A 21,094-nucleotide genomic window follows, 5' to 3' on the forward strand; every position below is an offset into this window, starting at 1 on the left:
TTGTTCACTAAGTTAAATTGAATAAATTAATGATTCATGTTCAATGAAAGTTTTTCTTTGTTTTTATATATTGTCTCCCATTTAATCTTACCTATGGCCCATCACTCATCCTCGAACTTTTTTTAACACTCTTAAACGCCATGTACACCTTTGAGGGCATTTTTTTTTTTTAATAAATAGATTAGTCAGTGTGTTTAGTGTAACTTTGTAATTAGTCTTTTTTTTAAAATAGTTTTACACTGGAGATACAGCTGTTCTGTATTCTCTATACAGAGCAGCTGTATCGTTCATTTTAAACTGAATCCGTCAGGTCAGCGGGACTGACTGGTTCAGTGTCAGAAGGTCCTGCGTGTCTCTGACGCGCAGAATCCACCTGTAATCAAACAAATCTAAGTTCATAACTTCGATGTGATCGATTACCGGTGGATCCAAAAGTTTTTTATTTCCATCAAAGATTTATAAATTCTTGATAAATGCTTTTTTCTGTTCTTGTACCATCTTATACGTTGCATTTATAGGAATTCTATAAAGGACGTCTTTGTTCGTCATTTTGTTTGCATGTTTCAATTGGGCATTGGAGAATTTTTCTTTATCAGTTAAACCAAATTCCTAAGCTAACTTTTCCCATGGTCTAATTACACCCTCCACAACTACTATTCTCCTTATTCCTTCTGCTCTCAGGAGAAGGAGTTCTGAAAATTCTTTAAACTCTTCAAAATTTAATTTAAACCATTATGGCGGAAACTCAAATTACCCCTTTCGTCCTACATCCTTTCCCAAACGTTTCCAACATTTATGTCGATGAAAAGCTGTTGGTATTTTCTTAAATTCCCCAGAGTTAAATTGTCCTGACTCTAGGACTTCATATATATCAACATAATGACCTCTTGTTTTCTTAATTAACCACTTCCCAATCCGCCGTATATATACGGCGCATATTGGGTGGGGGAGTTTGGAGCGGGCTCACGAGGTGAGCCTGCTCCATAGAACGAGTGTGTCACCTGTGTGTTACAGCCGACAATTCTGGGTAACGAGCGGGATCCCGATCAAGCATGATCCCGCTCGAGCGCGATCCTGCTAATTTAACCTGTTAAATGCGGCAGTGAATAGCGACCGCGGCGTTTAAATTACTAAAAATAGGTTGCGACCCGCTTTAATGTTCCAACGCTCGCAGTGCTTCATAGGAGACTGTCAGTATCACAATATACTGCAATACATATCGTGCAAGGGATTCAGCAATTGCTGGTTCAAGTTCCCTAGGGAGACAAGTAAAAAAACAGTAAAATAAAGTTTGTTTATAAATTAAAAAAACTAATTAAAAGTTAAAATAAAAAAACCTTTTCCCATTTTCCCTCAAGCACAATGTAAAAGAAATAAAAAGTTAACATAACCGGTACCAACGCGTCCATAAAAGTCTGAACTATAACAATATATCATTATTTCGTCCGCACAGTGAACGCCGTAAAAAATAAAAAATAAAAACCGTCAGAATTGCTGTTTTGTGGTCACTTCATCTCTCACAAAAGATGAAATAAAAAGTGATCAAAAAGTCTCATGTACCCCAAAATGGTACCAATAGAAACTCCAGCTTGCCCTGCAAAAAATAAACTCTCATACCGCTAAATCGACGGAAAAAAAAAAGTTATGGCTCTCAGAATATTTTTAACAATCAGTGTTTTCCTTGTAAAAGTAGTAAAACATAAAAAAACGATATCAATTTGGTATCACTGTAATCGTAGACCCATAGAATAAAGGTAACGAGCTGTTTTTACCACACATTGAATGCCATAAAAACAAAACCCCCCTAAAGATTGAGGAATTGCTGTTTTTTTCCTAGTCCACCCCACAAATATTTTTTCACAGTTCCCCACTATATTATATGGAACAATAAATGATGCTGTGAAAATCTACAACTCGTCCCGCAAAAAACAAACCCCCATATGGCAATATTGATGGAAAAATATAAAAGTTACGGCTTTGGGAAGGTGGGGAGGAAAAAACAAAAGTGAAAATCCGAAAAATGGCTGCTGCGGGAAAGGGTTAACCATTGCAAAATATCAACTTTTTTCCATTCTTGTATATATTGGAGTTGGGCAGTAATTTAATCTGATATCTGGAAATGCAAAAGCCCCATTTTTTGGGGAGGGCATAGTTATTCTTGTTTCATACAAACTCCATTCCTTCCCCAGATTAGGTGTATATGGGACATGGAGTGATGTGCATCATTATAACAACAGTATATTTTACTTATGGGTTTCCTTAATCTCCAAATATCAATTAATCCCATCTCTTAATCTAGCCAGTGGTGTTTTAACCGGTAGTCTACTCACCTTAGTGAGTCTGGCCCTATCCATAACCTCATCTATTACACAGTTCATATCTATTACAACCAATACAGGATAGTCATTCTTATTAATTATAAATGTACATCATTTTTTAAACACTACGGATAAGTATGGCAGTGATATATATATATATATATATATATACCGCAGATCCAGTTGCCTTAAGATTAAGAATACCCAATATAGGAGGTGTGTGTTGAGGGAAATTGTTGTGCCCACCATCAACTTCCCAACCTACTGGATATACCTTTTGTCATATGTGTGTATTTTAACGTATCCTAAGATCACATGCTGCTTTAATTTCTCCCCCATACCCCTAAAATTCGATACCACTATTTTCGTGGTCATCCTATTGCGCTCACATAATAATTTTGACTGTACTGCAATATTTTACATCCCTCTTCATGTGGGATAAAAAAAAAACAATAATATTTTTCAAAGTTACATACATCTTACTTATTCCCAAGGAAATATTAAGTTCCCTACATTCGCCAGACCGGTCTATTAATCCCCCCCCACACCCATGTTGGCTTGTCTTTTCTAACAAACCTCTCATCTAAGCATATCCCCCATTTTTCTGTTTAATTTTCTCAAAATTATTTCATTCCTTGAGAGTCTAACCATTTTGATACATCTTTGGATGAAGAATTAAAGTTTACTTTGTCCTGATGCACAACTCTCATTTTTGCTTGATACATTAATGAATATTTTATTTTTGCCCCTTGTAATCTTCTTTCACTTGACTGTATGCCTGACTTTTTAGCTTTGTTTCATACCAATAATCTGTATAAATGGCTATTTTTTATTATTATTTTAATATTTATTTTGTAACTCTCTTGACTTCCTTAAGATGTTGTCTCTAACTCCAAAGGGTACGGGTCTAGCTGGTACTCTACGGGCTCTCTATATTCCAAAAAAAGTTTTGTACAAAGGTGTCAGTGTAGTTTTGTCCTCACCTTCTGGAAACCAAGCAATCTGATATTACTTCTTCTAGACTGATCTTCTATGTCTACTATTTTATTTTTGGGAGTGTTTTTTCCTTCTGTCAACCCTTTTACTTCCCTTTTAAGCTGAAACACTTCATCTTCTAAAGTGCTCACTCTGTTCTCCACTTCAGTGTATCTTTCTCTTATTTTGCTTAAATCATCTCTTATTATTGTAACCTCAGCATTTATACTACCTACTTGGGTAGATACCTTATATATAGCCTCTAAAATCTCCACTAAAGAGGGCATTATTTGTTTGCTTAGATTCACCCCTGTAGTTTTACTTGTAGTTCTAGTCTTTCCATTAGGACAAAATGCTCCAGTGCAACACTCCTAACCAGAGCCCAAGGTAAAAGCTCTGCTGATGACATTAGGGTCAAACCCAGTGGTGTAGCTATAGGGGTCGCAGCGGTCGCAGTTGTGACCGGGTCCCCAAGCCTGGGGGGCCCGCAGGCCACCTGTTGCCACGCAGCTGATACAAACTTTGTATGTGTCGTGATGCCAGCACTTCCTGATTACGGGCATGGTTTGTTTACATGTCACAGTCACATGGTACAATGAGTGTACCATGTGACCGTGACGTCACGTGAGGGGGCGTTCCAGCCACTGTGGAAGAGCCGATGCGGAAGAGCATGGAAGACTGCAGAGGGGGCCCATAATATATGTGTGTTATATTGTACTGTCTGTTGTATTGTACTGTATGTGTTTGCGGTCGAGAGAGGAGAGGGGGGCTTTAAATTACAGGCCCCTCTCTCCACCGCAAACACAAACTGCACGACACAATACATTACAAACTGTGGGTAGCACTCCCCCTGGTGGGTCGTGTAAAGACCTCCGGGGGGTCGTGAACCACTCACCGAGGTCCTGCTTCCAACCGTATTTGCGTCTTCAGGACGCAGATCCAGTTGAATTTAATCCTGGAGAAAGGGGCTGACGGCTCCTTCGTCTAGCATTCACTGTGCCATGAGCTATTAGTGTCTCGGCGCAGACAGGCGTGATTTAGTGACATCATTGCGCCTGTCTGCGCCAAGTCACTCAACACAGGGCAAAGCAGAAGAAGGATCTCCTCCACCCGTCGTGGGAACGGGGATAGGTAAGTAACATATTTTTCTGTTATGCACATATGAAGGAATTATGCTGTATAAGGAGGGGGGCTAATATGGTGGCAGCTATAAGGGGCATTATACTGTATGGGGGCTGATATGGTGGCAGCTATGAGGGGTATTATACTGTCTGGGGGGCTGATAAGGTGGCAGCTATGAGGGGCATAATACTGTATGGGGCTGCTATGGGGGCATTATACTGTGTTGGGCAGCTATGAGGGACATTATACCTTATGGGGTCTGCTATGGGGGCATTATACTGTCTGGGGGGCTGATATGGGGGCTTTATATTGTGTGGGGGCAGCTAAAGATGGCATTATACTGTATGGGGTTGCTAATGGGGCATTATACTGTATGGGGGCAGCTATGAGGGGCATTATACTGTATGGGGCTGCTATGGAGGGCATTATACTGTATGGGGGCATTATACTGTATGTGGCAGCTATGGAGGCATTATACTGCTATGGGGGCATTATACTTTATGGGGGGCATTATACTGTGTGTGGGGGCAGCTATGAGGGGCATTATACTGTATGGGGTCTGCTATGAGTGGCATTATACTGTATGGGGGCATTATATTGTGGGGGGGGTAGTTATGGGAGCATTATACTGTGGGGGGGGGGGTAGCTATGGGAGCATTATACTGTATAATATATCACATATATCACAGCTATATGTGATATACTGTATGGGGGCATTATACTGTATGTGGCAGCTATGGAGGCATTATACTGTATGGGGCTGCTATCGGGGAATTATACTTTATGAGGGGCATTATACTGAGTGGGGCAGCTATGAGGGGGATTATACTGTATGGGGCTGCTATGGGGGCATTATCCTGTATGGGAGAGTTTATGAGTGGCATCATACTGTATGGGGTCTTCTATGGGGGAATTATATTGTATGGGGCATTATACTGTGTGTGTGGGGGGGGGTAGCTATGGGAGCATTATACTGTGGGGGGGTAGCTATGGGAGCATTATACTGTATGGGGGCAGCTACGGGGAGCATTATACTGTATGGGGGCAGCTAATGGGGGGAATTATACTGTGGGGGTGGCTATGGGAGGAATTATACTGGCCACAGGCTCGGCAGGGGTCTTGTGGTGTTGGGGAGGGGTAAGGGGGGCCCAAGCTGAATTCTTGCACCAGGGCCCATGAGCCTTTAGCTACGCCCCTGGTAAAACCTGTGGAAAATACTTAAGGGGCTTGTCCCACCATTAAATATCATATTAATTGTATAAATCATAAAAAATTTACAATCTAGTAAAGAGTTATAACATTTACTAACATAGGATGGCGCCACCTGGTGTTCAAAGTGTATCGAAATTTGCACGTCCACCTAATGAGCTGAGTGCTGGAGGACAGCCATGCTCAGTGCCTCTTCCCACAGCCAGGTCTCTGCATAGTAATCTTATAATCACTGACGAGCGGTCAATAGAAATAGCTTTCTGCCGCTGCTTGTCAGGGAAGGAGCACCGTCCCTGCAGTAGTATGGCAGTATAGCTGAGGACACTCCTTCTTATCAGTTTGTTCTGGGAGCTGACAGCTGATATGAACCCTGATATGAACCTATCACATGCCCACTCAGTCTTCATTTTTTTTATTTCATTTTATTTTCACTGGTTTCTAAGGAGTGCATACTGTGGATGTCACACAGTATATACCTTTACTACTCTGGATCCCATGTTACCTATCATAGCGGAAACATAAGTTAGCACGTGCAGAAGTTTGTTTCAATTACAGCACATCACACATATATGACATATTTACACATCTGCGCTTACATGCTTCAATCCTCAGTAATACAGATTGGAGGAGAGTCCCTGATAGGCAATGCTGTCCTTCTGTTGGTCTGTCCAGCTATCCTATACAGCTGGATGCCAGAAGCATCTTACAGCAGGAGCTTCTAGCATGTAAATACCCGTATTAAAGTATACATGTAACAGGTGGGAGGGAGGCTTAGGATGGTTACTGTCCTGCAGAGGAAATTGCACAGCAAGAACTTCAGACGACACAGGTAAAAGATGCTGAACAGAACTTTACTCCAACAGAGGCACAATCTTTATGGTTACAATATTTGGTATATAAGCTTGCTGGTTTCATTAATAAATAGGCTCTATACTTGGCAGTTTCTGATATAACTGGTAAGAATGGGACATCGTGATGGCTATTGGTTCAGTCTCAAGTTAAACTTGTGGTGCAGGGGATCTTTGTTCTCATATGAAGTGCTGAGCTAGCGATACACCACTCAGCCTAGCAATACAAAGTCTTTTTTTTGTGGATCAGTCACTTGGCAGCTCACGCCATGCCCAGCTATCCAATAACGGCTCACGCCCCGCTTGGCAAATCCACCCACTCTGTACTGAGTTCTTTCTCCCTTTCCTGCTTATCCCACATGCATCACACTTTCTGTCTCTCTCCTCCATCATACATGTCAGACTAATTATCTTGTTCTTGTGAAATGAATTCATGTTTTAGATAATATTTACTGCCATATGTGTGTAATGATAGTCACTATGTGGGTAGTAGAACATTTATTATCTATGTCAATGTTGTTCTTCAACCATCGTGTATGTAAATTGAGAAGCTTTTCACTTTCCCAATGCATCAGAGAACATCAATGTACTTGTAATGATTAAGTAATAGTATTGTACATAGTTTAGAAAGTGTGGGCTGAACTGTTAAAACCCTGTAATTATAGTAATAGAAATACATATGATACAGAGGTGCAATGTCCATAAAAACGGTACAAACTATATGATATTTTTCACAAGTCTTGATTCCACTGCTTGCATCACCAGAGCATCTTGTGATCTCTTCATCAGGCAAATAAATGTGTCTTCAAAGAGGATGTATCAGATTAGATAAAAAGCTTTTGTTTTTTTTTACATAAAGTATTACTCTTGTACATAGTCTGTGCCTGGTACTGCAGCTCAACTTCATTCACTTGAATGGGGCTAAGCTGTAATACCAGACAAAGCCAATAGACAAGAGTGGTGCTGATTGTAAGAAAAAAAACTAATGATTTCTGATCTCATATATGAAAATTCGGAGGTAAAATTTTTTTTTTAAATTAATGATGAACTCTGATCGGTTGATATGACCAAAATGGCAAGATATGATATTCATAAATAGGGCCTAGAACTATGCTGGGGGAAAAAAATATAGCTAAACATATGTAAGGCCATATGAATGATAATCCTAAACTGGACTATGTGCTGTAAGAATATTATCCGCCTTACATCTCTACGCTTTTTACTTATATCATTTTAAAGATAATTAAACAGCTGAAAGCTGTTTGCGAAATTTCTATGCAAGAAAACTGATGTTGAAACGTTATTACATTTCCCCCATAGTGTCAAAATGTTAACATTAGTAAGTACTGATGTCTGAGAAGGAAGCCAGAGAGGGCTTACATTCACATCGCTGTGGGCGACTGTAAGGACGGAGATCCTCATTTAGAAATCATTGCAACCATTTCCGTCTTTACAACCCAGATGAAGACTATAGGTTTAATTTAAGCCCTGCTTTCCCAATAACTGCCACTACCAGCATTTTAACAGCATATGTATTAGAAATTCAACATAGTATACTTGTATTATACGTGCTCATACTACATAAGGCTGTTTAAGATTAGATGTGAACCCCACCAGAAGAACCTCTGGGGCAGGCCCATTTATTAACATTCCCCACCCCTGCAGAAAGCCTTCCAGGGAGCCTTCCCAATGAGTGGCATGCACTGCAAGAAGACACACAATGATGAAACATGAAGAGGTCACCACCCAACTATTTATTTTTGTCAATAGACATAAAATACTATTGGCCATGTTAGAGCTAACTGCGCTACATACTCAACAAGTAAGCTACTCTAACAACAAAGCGCTCATTGTAGGAATAGCTGGGAAACTAGGATGGTTCATCATAGACTCTCTACTTTTGTTTGTTTTACTTGGTTTCACTTCAATTGCGTGACGTGACAGCTTAAATTGATTTGGGGTGTGTTTGTATTGTTATAAAGAAAGATGTCATTTTGGAAGCATTCCATGCTCTTCTAATAACATGTGGAGGCAAAGGATGAATACCAAGATTTATAGTCATTCCAGGGTGTCCACAGAGAATTTGTATAATTAACATTGGATGCAATACTTTACCTTTCACAACTGTTTTAACGGCCACTATCACAACTAATCATTTCAATCTGCAGTAACATAATGTAAAGTGGTACGAGTCCATATAAGGGCATGTTCACATGCGTTTTTGGAAAGTGTTTTCTAAAATACAGGCGTTTTTGATGCGTTTTCGGTGTGTTAGGACTCTCATTAACTATAGGAATATTTAGCGTGTTTTCGGTGCGTTTTACGCATCAAAGAATTTACCTAATGCTTTTTTTTTTTACGTGACCCTTTTTAAAATACACTTGCATAAAAATGCGTTGTACTTACTGAGCGGATTCCCATTAATTTGAATGGGCAGCTTAATCGATGTTTTTCTGATGTAGATTTCGGTGCATAAAATGTGCCAAAATACGTGTCAAATACACGCCGTGTGAACAGGGCCTAAGACTTTTGCTGGCACTTTAACTGCATCAAAAATACTTCTAAAAATGCTAGGGTTATTAAAATGTAACATGCAAAAAATTTTTATGATGTTTATTTTTTGGTGCCATTTTTCATTTGGGCCAGGATCACCCACCCAGTTGTTTGAGCCAAACAGGAGTGGACACATTAGAAAGGTGATGCATCAGTCTTTTCTTTATACCTTCCCTTCCTGTTGGATTCACTTCTTCCTTTGGCTCAAAAACTGCACCAAAAACTGCATTAATACCGCGTGTGTGATCCTGGCATTAGTGTCATTTTTTCTGGTGCATTTGAAGTCCTATATAGAATCCTATGAGATAAACGCCTGAAAAAACAGAATACCAAGAGCGTGTTGTGTTTGAGAAAAAATGCCACTAACTACATAATTGCCTCATATGTGCCATAATCCAAAACACAGTTGTATGTAGTGCATTTTATATTTTACTACAGACTTAAAGCGGCTCTGTCACCAGTTTATAACTATCCTATCTCCTACCTAATCTGAAAGGCGCTGTAATGTAGGTAAGAGTTTTTTTTTGTTTTTTTTAAGAAAACTTTTATTTTTGATCGAATTATGATGATTTTTTGTTTTATGCTAATTTGTTCTAAATGCCCAACTGGGTGTTTTTTAACTTTTTGACCAAGTGGGCGTTGTAAAGAGAAGTGCATCACGCTGACGAATCAGCGTCATACACTTCTCTCCATTCATGTCCAGCTGTACGCCCATAAAATGAAAAATCATCATAACATCAAAAATAAAAGTTTTTAAAAAACCAAAAACTATTGTTATCTACATTACAGCGCCTTTCAGATTAGGTAGGAGATAGGGCACTTATAAACTGGTGACAGAGCCTTTTTAAGTGTAATATCTAGCCGCACTAAAAAAAAGCATACAAAAAAACGGTTAAAAATGCCATTAAAAACGCCATGAAAAATGCACAAAGACGCAACAAAACTCAGTGTGTTAATCCAACCTTACTGTATGTGTTTATTTTTACTATATGTGCGCAGGCATTCCAAATTGTGTCCAGAAGTTTATGAGATCCATCAAAACTTTTATTATATTGGTGTTAAAAGTGACAAGCCTCCACTTTCCGTGACAATAAAACATGACTTTGGTAAATGTATATGAAAAATATTATGCTCTATTTAACAACCCTGATTTATACTTAAAGGGGTTTTCCCATGAGAGACATTTATGACATATCCACAGGATATGTCATAAATGTCATTGATGCGGGTCCCACCTCGGGGACCCGCACCTATCTCTAGAACGGGGCCCCCTAAACCCCGTTCTACCGTCTGTATTGTGGCTAATGTGTGTGATTCCCGACCATGAATTATGGGAACAGCGTAGCTCGCTTAGATAACGCTGTTTCCGTAACTCCCATAGTAGTGAATAGCAGTTACGCAAGCAGCATAGCATACAATCTACGCTGTCTCCATAATTACCATTCAGCTCTATGGGACTTACGGAAACAGTGTAGCTAAGCGAGCTACGCTGTTTCCATAATTCATGGTCGGGAATCACACGCTTCATCCAAAACACAGAGCAGTAGAACAAGGTTTAGGTGGCCCCGTTCTAGAGATAGGTGTGGGTCCCAGAGTTAGGACCCGCATCTATCTGACATTTATGACATATCCTGTGGATATGCCTTAAATGTCTCTCATGGGAAAACCCCTTTAAACATAAATAGTTGAAGAATTCCTTGGAATACATTTCTCTAACTCTTGATAAAGAATTTATCAGAACAGACCATTGGTAGAATTAAATGGGGAGTTAAACATATTTTGTTATTTTAGTGTATTAACCCTGTGTTAACCAAAAAGTTACAAATAAGGCCATATATCAAATAAATTTTGTTTTCCAATATGAATTCTACTACTACTACTACTACTACTACTACTACTACTACTACTACTACTACTACTACTATTACTACAACTACTGCTGCTGCTACTACTTCTACTACTACTAACAATAATAATAATAACAAAGGTTACACAGCATCAGTTAAATAGTCAACAGTCATAGTGTAATAGTGTAATGTTGACCCTAGTAGGTTAACATATTTTGTTATTTTAGTATATTCACCCTGCGTTACCAAAAAAAATGATAATTAAGGCCACATATCTGTAATGGTTCCACCCCCCCCTCCCCGATTGCCCTTCGCTCCCTGCCGCCGGCATCATATACTTACCTGCTCCCGGCATCTTTTCCCTTCTTGCCGGCACTGCTCCTCTTATCCCAGGTCAGCATCTGATTGCCGCCCATGCTGCCAACGCTCTGCTCTCGGTCCTTATGCGCATGCGCTGACTTTCGTCTTCAGCACACCAAATTATTCCAACCAGGTTTTCCTTGGCAAAGAGGTGCTCCCCTTCACATGCTCTTTACCAAAGCAATTTGGCTAATTCAAGCTAAACTTGTCTGTTTCTGCTGGATCGTTATTAGAGTTCCTGCATTTGACCTCTGCCTGTGTCCATTGACCATCCTTGCCTGCCACCTGCCCTGACCTCTTTCCAGTGACCCGTTATGAACTTTGCCACCTGCATTAACCTTTTGCCGACACCTGACCACGCTTACTTGCACTTCACCTGTTATTTTGGCCATCACCAAGGGAGACTACTTTGGGGGTAGCGACCTGGAGTTCCCCTGCCGTTCAGATGCCCGTATAGGGGGTAAAGGGTAAAGACCTGGGGTTCCTTTAGACTCCGCTCCCCAGTTAAGCCCTATGTCAAATCCCTTGGTGATAAAGTGGGTTCCTACTACCCTCTGCTACAATTGTGACAGATTATATTACGGGCTCCATGACAATATCAAATTAACCCCATAACGCACCAAGACGACAATGTCACCTTAGCTCACAAAAAATGTAATAAAAAGCGATCAAGAAGTTGTATGTACCAAAAAATTATACCAATAAAAACTACAGCTCACCCCCCTCCCCCAAAAAAAGAAGCCCCACACCGCTCAATCGCCAGAAAAATGTAAAAAGTTATGACTGTGAGATTGTGGCCACACAAAACCAATTTGTTTTTTCAACAAACAGTTTTTTTTTTGTAAAAGTAGTAAAAGATATAAAAACAAAACTATGTAAATTTGGCTGTTGTATTAAATAAAAATGAACCCCAAAAAACAATGATGGAATCATATTTTTTTCCAATTCCATCCCACAAACAATTTTTTTTCAGTTTGCCAGTACATTATATGGTACTTAATATGGTGCAAGTGAAAACTATAGCTTGTCTTACAAAAACAGGCATTCATACCGGAAAAATAAAAAAGTTATGGCTCTTGGAAGGCAGGGAGGGAAAAACGTAATCGAAAAATTGAAAGATGGCCTGGACTTCAAGGAGTTAATTTTATTTTACAATTTTTAATTCTACTAATACTGCTAGTACTACTACTACTACCACTACTACTACTACTACTGCTGATAATAATAATAATAATAATAATAATAATAATAATAATAATAATAATAATAAAAATTATACAGCATCAGTTTGAAATACAACTCAATTTTACATTTGGTTTAATATTTGTTATAATGATACATAATTATTATGAGTAGAATTATTCTGTAATTTTTGTCAAGAATGAGTAGACGCAGGTTTTTCTTATTTTTACCTCAACAGTGGTTGCTTATCTTTTCAGTATTTTTTCTCCAGACATCTAGGTTAAATATATCTACTAATACACACAGTTAATTTAATTCAATATTGGTATGTATTTGCTTTACAGGTTATCATGTCATGTCAGAAATATTTGGTATTGAGAATCTGGGATGTCCAATTGAGTTTTTAAATATTGAAATACCAGCTGGAGATGATATTTTCGATCCAGACAGCACTGGAAATGTTGTTATCCCATTCCGAAGAAGTAAATGGTGTAAACAAAGTGGGAACAGTCCAAATAATCCACGGTACCAAGTAAGATTAACATAGTTTCTGGAGGAGTTTAAAGATGTTTCTGATAATGTTTTCAATCAAGCTTTTAAAACGGTTCCTTTATTTACATAAAACTGTACAACCCGTCTAATGTTTCAATTTGTGGCCATTGGTGAGATATACCTGAATTAGAGAACCATTTTTCTAGAAGGCTAGAGACGCACCATGAGCTATTGTTTTGTTGTATCATTCCATTTTATTAGGCCTACGTTCATTTTGTGTTTCTCAGGTTAATTCTGAAACAGCTTGGATTGATGGCAGTTCTATATACGGCCCCTCTCACTCTTGGTGTGATGCTTTGAGGAGCTTCTCTGGTGGGAAATTGGCATCTGGCTCAGACCCGCTATTTCCTAAAGAAGCCAGCGATATGATTCCCATGTGGAAACCTGTCTACCCTTTCAAAAGGGGGCAAGAAAACATTGGCATTTATGGTAGGATAAATATAATTTTATGACTGACTTTTTACGTTAAAGTTTTTATTTGGGATTTAAAGCATTATTGAAGGATAAACAGATAGCTACTTTACTATAGGATATGTCCATGAATGATAAGCAAGGGAAGGAGAAAGTAAAATTGCACATAACATTGCACACAACATTGATTTCTAGTAATGCTACGTTCACATTCACATTAATAGGATCTGTTGGAGTTTCTACTGGATTTTTCTGGAATTTTTGATGGCAAAAATAACAAGTGAAACACACCAGAACCCTAACGGACCCTATTAAAGTCAATGGGGCCCATCAAGATTCCCCGGTATCCATTTATAAACAGTTATAAAAAGTTTTAGCAAAAACATTTTATGGCAAACAAGAACCTATAGATCCTTCTCCACCAGTGGAATTGATCCTGGGGGCCCAAACAGGGCCAGTTTTAGACAAAGTGTGGCACGGGACAAAATTAATAGTGGGCCCCACTATGACAAGGGAAAAATTGTGATGGCTTGATGACTGGGTCAGAGCAACTCCAAAATGGCAGGTCTTGTCTGGTGTTCCTAGTATGTAGTGGTTAGTACAGGGGCAGATATTGGATTCAAATCTAGGGGAATTTATATATGTGAACCACACCAACACAAGGAGGAAAATAAAAGTGGAACATAGAAACACCTATCACATGTTCAGTGACATGCAGTTCTCTACTACCATACAAGAACCAATATAACCAATAACACTACCATGCAGTGACCATATAGTGGTTAGATACCAGGTCTACACAGCGCTCTGCAGAGTATTATCATGCTGCAGATCATAAAGTGACCATATAGTGGTCAGATACCAGTTCTACACTGCGGGTTTACAAATTATTGTCATACTACAGACCATACATGAGAATACAGTACTGATCAGATACAGTCATAGGCAGAATACATCACAATTTAATAGGACCTATCAGCTCTCCTGACATGTCTGTTTTTAGTAAATACTTGTATTACCCAATGAAATAACAACTCTGGAGCACCTTTTCTTAGAACTCTGCATTGTACTATTCCTCTGATATTCCCCCTGGAAATGTATGAATAAATTGGTATTGGTATTACCATACCCCTTTTCAAAGGACTGTGTCCCTGCACACTATGAGACTGTGTCGAGACACATCCTATCGATAAGGGAAATGGTAAAACTCACTTAGGTCAATCAGTCAAGTAGGCTAGGGCTACTGAGATACGTTTTGATGGCGTCAGGGCACAGTGCGGCGGGCAGGTTCAAGGAGCAGTGAGTTATATGTCGACCATGCTTACCACTCCTAGGTCCAATCTTGGTTCGGGCGGGCCATTGGCGTATTCATCAGCTCCCCGATGGGTCAGTCCATGGCTGATCTCATCTTCTCATTATATTGTGCATGTGCGGTCTTCTACTGCTTTCTGGATACTATAAAAGAACACTGTACATATTATTTATGGTGAAATCTGCATCTTTCCTGCACTGTTTACCTACAGTACTGCACGTAACTGTTTATATTGTCCTTTCTATTGAAGTAAAATACATTTTCAAGCTATTGACCGAGCATTCCTACTGCGAGTATTGAGATATTATATTTTCATGTAGAATGTTTAGGGTAGGTAGTCAGGGTTGCCATTTTGATTTTAAAGATTTCCTTTTGAATGCTTTCTATTCTCTTATAGGATTTGGTTATAACAGAGCTAATGAAAACCCATTCTTTCAAGCTGAAAGCATTGTGTGGTTCAGATACCATAACTATTTAGCTGATGAATTTGCTAAAAACCATCCACAGTGGTCAGATGAAGACTTGTTTCATCATGCTAGAAAATGGGTGATTGCTACTTACCAGGTAAAAATAACATGAAATCTCTCTGCGTAGCGGTTATATGTAAATCAGAACCTTTAAGTAATGCTCTGCCCATATTTTAGCGCAGGGTCTCATGCACATGACTTAGTTATATGGAGACATAATTCAGAACCAATGGAAGTGTATGGGGCTTTAGGATACTTCCATATTTCCCTTATTTAATTCTTAAGCACATACAGAGGTTTTTTTTTCTGTTGGATTCCATATGAATCCAACAGAAAACAAAATTGTGCATTGCTTTCTGGAGAGAATAACTTTTTAATATGATGCCACATGGAGCACCATATAGTGGCAAATAGAGTGCTTACAGCTCAGTAGTACAGAGGCTCTGCAATGCGCATAAGGCCTTAGGAGGACATTTCTATTTATTGCTGAAGTAATACAACAGTTTTGGTGAGAATGTAAGAATAACTACTGTATATCTAAAAGCCAAAAGTATTTGTTTCTCTATTTATGATAAAGTATTTGCGCAAATCATTTAATAACATTTTGTTGTCTAATTTCATGTTTTACAATTGCTGTAATCTGATGTATCACATGTATTCTTCATTTAGAATATTGTATTATATGAATGGTTACCCGTATTTCTACAAAAGCAAGTTCCTCCTTACTTGGGTAAGTTTCACATTGTTTAACGCTATATAGATTTTTTGAAAAGCAGGGTATTACTAATGTAAATGTATTGTTCAATTTAAGCAGCTACATAAATCTGAATTAAGCAAAAAGAAACTTCAGCATCATTGTATGGCTCATAAAGGCTCTTTTACACAGGCTAATGACCAGGCGAACAAGTGCTCGTGCAAATGCTCGTTCCCAATAATTGCCCTGTGGAAACAGGGCAGCGATCAGTCGACAAACGAGCAAACACTCATTTGTCGGCTGATGGCATATTTTATGTGGCCCAACAAATGGTTGCTTGTCGGCAGCACATCTCTCCGTATAAGGGATGATCTGCCAACAAGATGAAAAATGTATGGGAACGAACGAATGTATTAATGACTATTCGTCCCCATACATTCCCATCAAACGCAGCAAACGAGTGCCCATCATCATGCTGTTATGGTCGATTGGCACACGTTACCGGGTGAAAATCTGCTCGTGTTAAACCACAATACATTACTGATCACTGCTCCTTGTGAAAGGAACAAACGAGCGCAGATCAACGAACTGTCTCATTGATCGATGCTCGTTGTTTTTCGGCCAAAATTGCTCGGTATAAATGGAACCCTAAGGGCTCAAGGCTGAAGATAAGAAATAATTAGACTGTAGATAGAGATAGGAGAAACATTTTCTTACTCATGGACCTGTACACATTATAAACCAGCAGTTCTGGTTTCAGTTACCTACAGGGGTTAAAAGTAAAAATATTTTTATTGACATAACTTAATTATATATAAATGTATTCAAAATTTAGATTTGAACAATTTGATAATACTGTCATAAATTAGAGTTGGGACCACACATTAAAATGTGTTATTGTATTCATATAACTTTTGCCAGGTTATAATCAACACGTTGACTCCAGTCTTACCAATGAATTCCAAGTTGTTTTCCAGTTCCTTGCCTCTTTAGTGCCACCAGGTATTTATGCCAGGTAATTATTAATATCTCTATTTAGTGTATGATAATGCTAGCTTTACACAGGTTAGAGTATACAGTATAACAGTTGATTTTTTGTCTTGAAGATTATTAGGCTGGGTTCACACAGAGTTTTTTTGATGAGTTTTTTGACGCGGAAACCGCACTGTGAAACTCGTCAAAAAACAGCGGAAAATGCCTCCTATTGATTTCAATGAGAGGCGGAGGCGTCTTTTTCGAGCGAGCCGTAAAACCGTCTCGTGGAGAAAGAAGGGACATGCTCTATCTTCGGGCGTTTACGCCTCTGACCTTCCATTAACATCAATGGGAGGCAGAGAAAGCGTATTTCGCTGAGTTTTATGCCCACGGCGCTCAATGGACGCGGGCGAAAAACGCTGCGAAAATCGGCGTGCTGGCAGAGGAAAATCTGCCTCAAACTTCCAAACGGAATTTTGAGGCAGATTTTCCGCCTGCAAAAAACTTAGTGTGAACCCAGCCTTATGCAATTATTGCAATTATTATTATGTAATAATTATGTGCAAGAGGATATTACATAGGTTGAAAATGTGTTTTAATCTCTTTTATAAGCATGTAAGGTAGTTTTGAGTTAATTCTACATGGGAGGTGCCAGGTATTTATGTCAGGTGTCAGTTTCCTCTGATCCTGCCCGTGGCGGGCATATTCCACAGGGCTGTAAAAGCTGTGCCGTGCAATAAGGCCCCTAAATGACCGCTGTATAAATGTGTATTGGCGTTCAATAAGTCTTTAAAGCTGTGGCATTATACTCTAGAATACTATGGTTCACATAAGACATTACATCTCTCAAAAGATCAGTTGACATCAGGAGATGGAATTTATTTTCTGCGTTTTGGCATCACAATTCAAATTTAGCACTGAATGATCTGAATCATAACCTTAATCTGTATATTATACCAATCATACCAACCATGCCATCATTCCAGTCTATATTAATAAACTTATTATTTTATATTGGATAACCTTCTGTTGTATGTATGGCACCATGATACATAGTGGATGCAAATGAACAATGTTTAATAAATTCCTGCTAATGATTTCTGCAAAGTGTTATGAACCTTTTTAAATGCCATTCAAATTCCATTACCCTTAAAATATCAAAAGACTGGCACACCAATCCGTTACAATGCTGTATCTCTTTTATATTAGTAATATTTACGACACATACCAAGAGGTCAAACAGTTACAGTCTTTCAAAGTCAATTGTGTTTTGCTGTAACCAAAGACTTTTATTTAAAGTCCAAAATGCGTCAACATTCGGGTATGTGTATTAAATGTTGCTAATAAAGAGAATATATTTTATCATATTAGAGAGTTGTTTCTCCATCTTTCATTATGCACTGTCAAGATGTAGTGAAGGGTCTGAGCAGGAATATTGCCACAACGTTCCTGGTTTCTGTGTTTAAAATACCGCCTGACCTCAGGATCCCTGCCTTGATATAGATTCTTGCTGCTCGATTACTTACTCGATTTTAACAGTAACCATCATCTCAAACTTCAGTAGTGTATAAGGTATGTCATAATCGTAAGAGCTGGAATAAGAGTGTCTGAATATATGTAATCAATAAGAATTGTGTTTTCTATTACAAAATAAACTAATGATTCATTTAAGCTACAAAAATTATTGACAATGAGCCAGAGGATAGTTAGACACACCTGTGAAACAAGACTTGGAAAGTGAATTTAGCCTAATCCTAGGATAATTCCATGTATGACATTATAATGTATGTAGAAAATATTGTCACTCTCATGTCTCATTGCTCTTATGTTCACCTCCCCGCAGAGATAAAACATGCACCTTTCAGAATATTACTGACTCATCTGGTGGCACTTGGCCAGTCTACCGTTTCTGCGACAACTACTGGAGAAGAGAGGTAAAGTTTACATATAAGTAATCTCGAGTCTTGCAAACAACTAATTTTTATTCTTCAGCCTAACAATAGTTACCAAATTATGGGAGGGGTGAAAGCTATTTCATGTATCATAGGGTGTAATGCTGTTTAATCTTACAGCTAATGATCTACAAATGATTTTCCCAGTGTGAGGAAAGAAAAATACATTAATATTCAATGCATGTCCTGCTGATGAATCTGTTGTAGGCCAAGTGAGACCGAAATATAAATGTGTCATACAATTTTGATGTGCTGGAACATGTGACACCATATTTTTCAATATATTTAAAGGCTAAAGTCATTGATAAATCTGCCCAGCTATGTCATGCTGGGCATGAGTGGGAGCAATGCATAACACAAGGATTAGTGTTTATTAAATCTGTGTCACGAACCACCCCCAAAGATGGGATAAGCTCTGTTTTTTTTCTGAATCTGCCCCCCTAATCTCGGCCTCTGAAGTTCAATGTGATCCATCTTGGATGGACAGTCATTCATTTAATTGTCCTCTGCTGCACCTTTCCTCACCAATCCCTTTTATTCACAATAAAAAAAGGAAAAAAATATTAAGGTTTCTGTTTTTTTTTTTTGTAAAGTGTCAAAGTTATGGTATGGAGAGCAAGTTAGAGGGGGTAGACTAGTTGGGTAGTCTAGTGGGTAGACTAATAAGCAGGGCTGTTAAAGGTAGAAGGTCATTAACAAGGGTATAGGTCATATTATTGATAAAATTAACATTAATGATCAAGTTCATAATTATTGTTGAATGGATGATGTTTCTTGCATTTAAAGCTGCAGTAAGTTGTGTCTAGATAAAACTTGCTGCCAGGCGCTGAAACGAAAGCAACCAAGATCGAGCGTCTATGACTTACGGGTCAATAGATAGCCTCAGAAACATCCAGAGAAGTCAGTGCTTCTATACTGGCTGCCAGGCTACAGTAAATTGTGTCTAGATAACTTGAGTAGGTCAAAATGAGGTCGTTTAGTTTCAGACTTTTTTTATATTTAGAAAAAAACAATTAATATTTTGTCAGCGCTATATTAATGTCACTAGGGTAAAATTCATTAATTGGTGTAAATTACATGTAAATGTTTTATTTTGCGGAATTAATTGGACCTTCAAAACCACATTGTTTTTAGCATCTTAGATGTGTTTCCTCAGTTTATGCCATAAAATGTATTTTAAGTGTCAATTGCTACAAGGAATAGTACAAAATAGAATCCATATAATCCTATGACAGGAAACCTATACATTGGGGTAGATTAACTAGTGTGTCTACGCAATTTTGAATTTACACCTCACTAACACTTTTAAAAAAATAACTGTAAAAGGGGTGCGTGGCTTAGTATGAAAGGGGTGGGTCTTGTCAGAAACGAGGTGTGACTTAAAACTTGCTAATGTGCTCCAAATGTGCACCAAAAAACTGGCACAAAATTCTGGCATAAAATAAACCAAATAAAAAGTAGTATAAAGAAGAGAAAAAAGTCTAACAGGTCATGCAAGATGCACCAAAATCATCATACAGCCCGGATCCCTGTGATAAATTTGACACATTTTGTGCCTGCCTGGTCTAAGTTTACGCTGTCTAACTATTAGACAACATTAGTAAATATGAGCCAATATGTTCAGGACTTTGTATCATTTGTATAACCTTTTTTTTGTACAATTGAAGAATCCAAATATACAGGTGGCACAAGATGTCGATGCCTTGATTCTTGGAATGGCTTCCCAAATTGCAGAAAATGAAGACAATGTTGTGGTTGAAGATTTACGAGGTCAATATTTTTCAGTCTCCACTTTTAATACAGTTGGCTAAGTCTCAAAATAAAATGAATTACAGAGAGTGGTTTACAGTGGTGTATATATTAGGTGCATAGAACAGTAGGCAGAGACCCATACCATACCATAAAAAGTAGACTGAGTTTTGTAGTCAAGGAGGACGGACAATTTGGGAATTGTAAAATCTATGGCTGTAAGTTTAGTACAGCGTGATATTAATTCAGAACATTATCCTTAAACCATACCTTGTACTTTAATTTATTTTTATTTGCATAAATCATTAGTACATGTGAATATATGAAACTTTGTAATATATGTTACTAAAGGAAAGTGGCATGTTCCTCACCTTCCAGCAGCCTGTGTTTTCTCTTCCCCTGCCTGCAGTCGGGGACTACAGTATTTGATAGTAATGTGAAAATTTACTTTTGGTGAAATAAATCTATACAGTACTTCTCAATCATTTCAAGATAAAGATCCCAAAATTGATATTTAGCAGTTAAAATGTAGATGGGTCTAGGTGTGGTTAGGTAGAGCCCCCAGTCC

At 38.4% G+C, this 21,094-nt stretch overlaps 1 protein-coding gene across 1 annotated transcript in view; it reads left to right on the plus strand.

Annotated features, from left to right (window-relative positions):
* LOC142748069 (dual oxidase 1-like) overlaps window positions 1–21,094 on the plus strand; it is a 131,658-nt gene that overhangs the window by 3,036 nt on the left and 107,528 nt on the right. The window contains exons 4-10 of the mRNA XM_075855192.1: window positions 12,759–12,946; window positions 13,194–13,395; window positions 15,087–15,253; window positions 15,826–15,886; window positions 16,772–16,865; window positions 18,669–18,759; window positions 20,445–20,547. Coding sequence (XP_075711307.1) covers window positions 12,759–12,946; window positions 13,194–13,395; window positions 15,087–15,253; window positions 15,826–15,886; window positions 16,772–16,865; window positions 18,669–18,759; window positions 20,445–20,547 — 906 coding nt within the window. The remainder of the gene's footprint in view (window positions 1–12,758; window positions 12,947–13,193; window positions 13,396–15,086; window positions 15,254–15,825; window positions 15,887–16,771; window positions 16,866–18,668; window positions 18,760–20,444; window positions 20,548–21,094) is intronic.

The sequence above is a fragment of the Rhinoderma darwinii genome, chromosome 3 (genome assembly GCF_050947455.1).
Source record: "Rhinoderma darwinii isolate aRhiDar2 chromosome 3, aRhiDar2.hap1, whole genome shotgun sequence".
NCBI classification, from domain to species: Eukaryota; Metazoa; Chordata; class Amphibia; order Anura; family Rhinodermatidae; genus Rhinoderma; species Rhinoderma darwinii.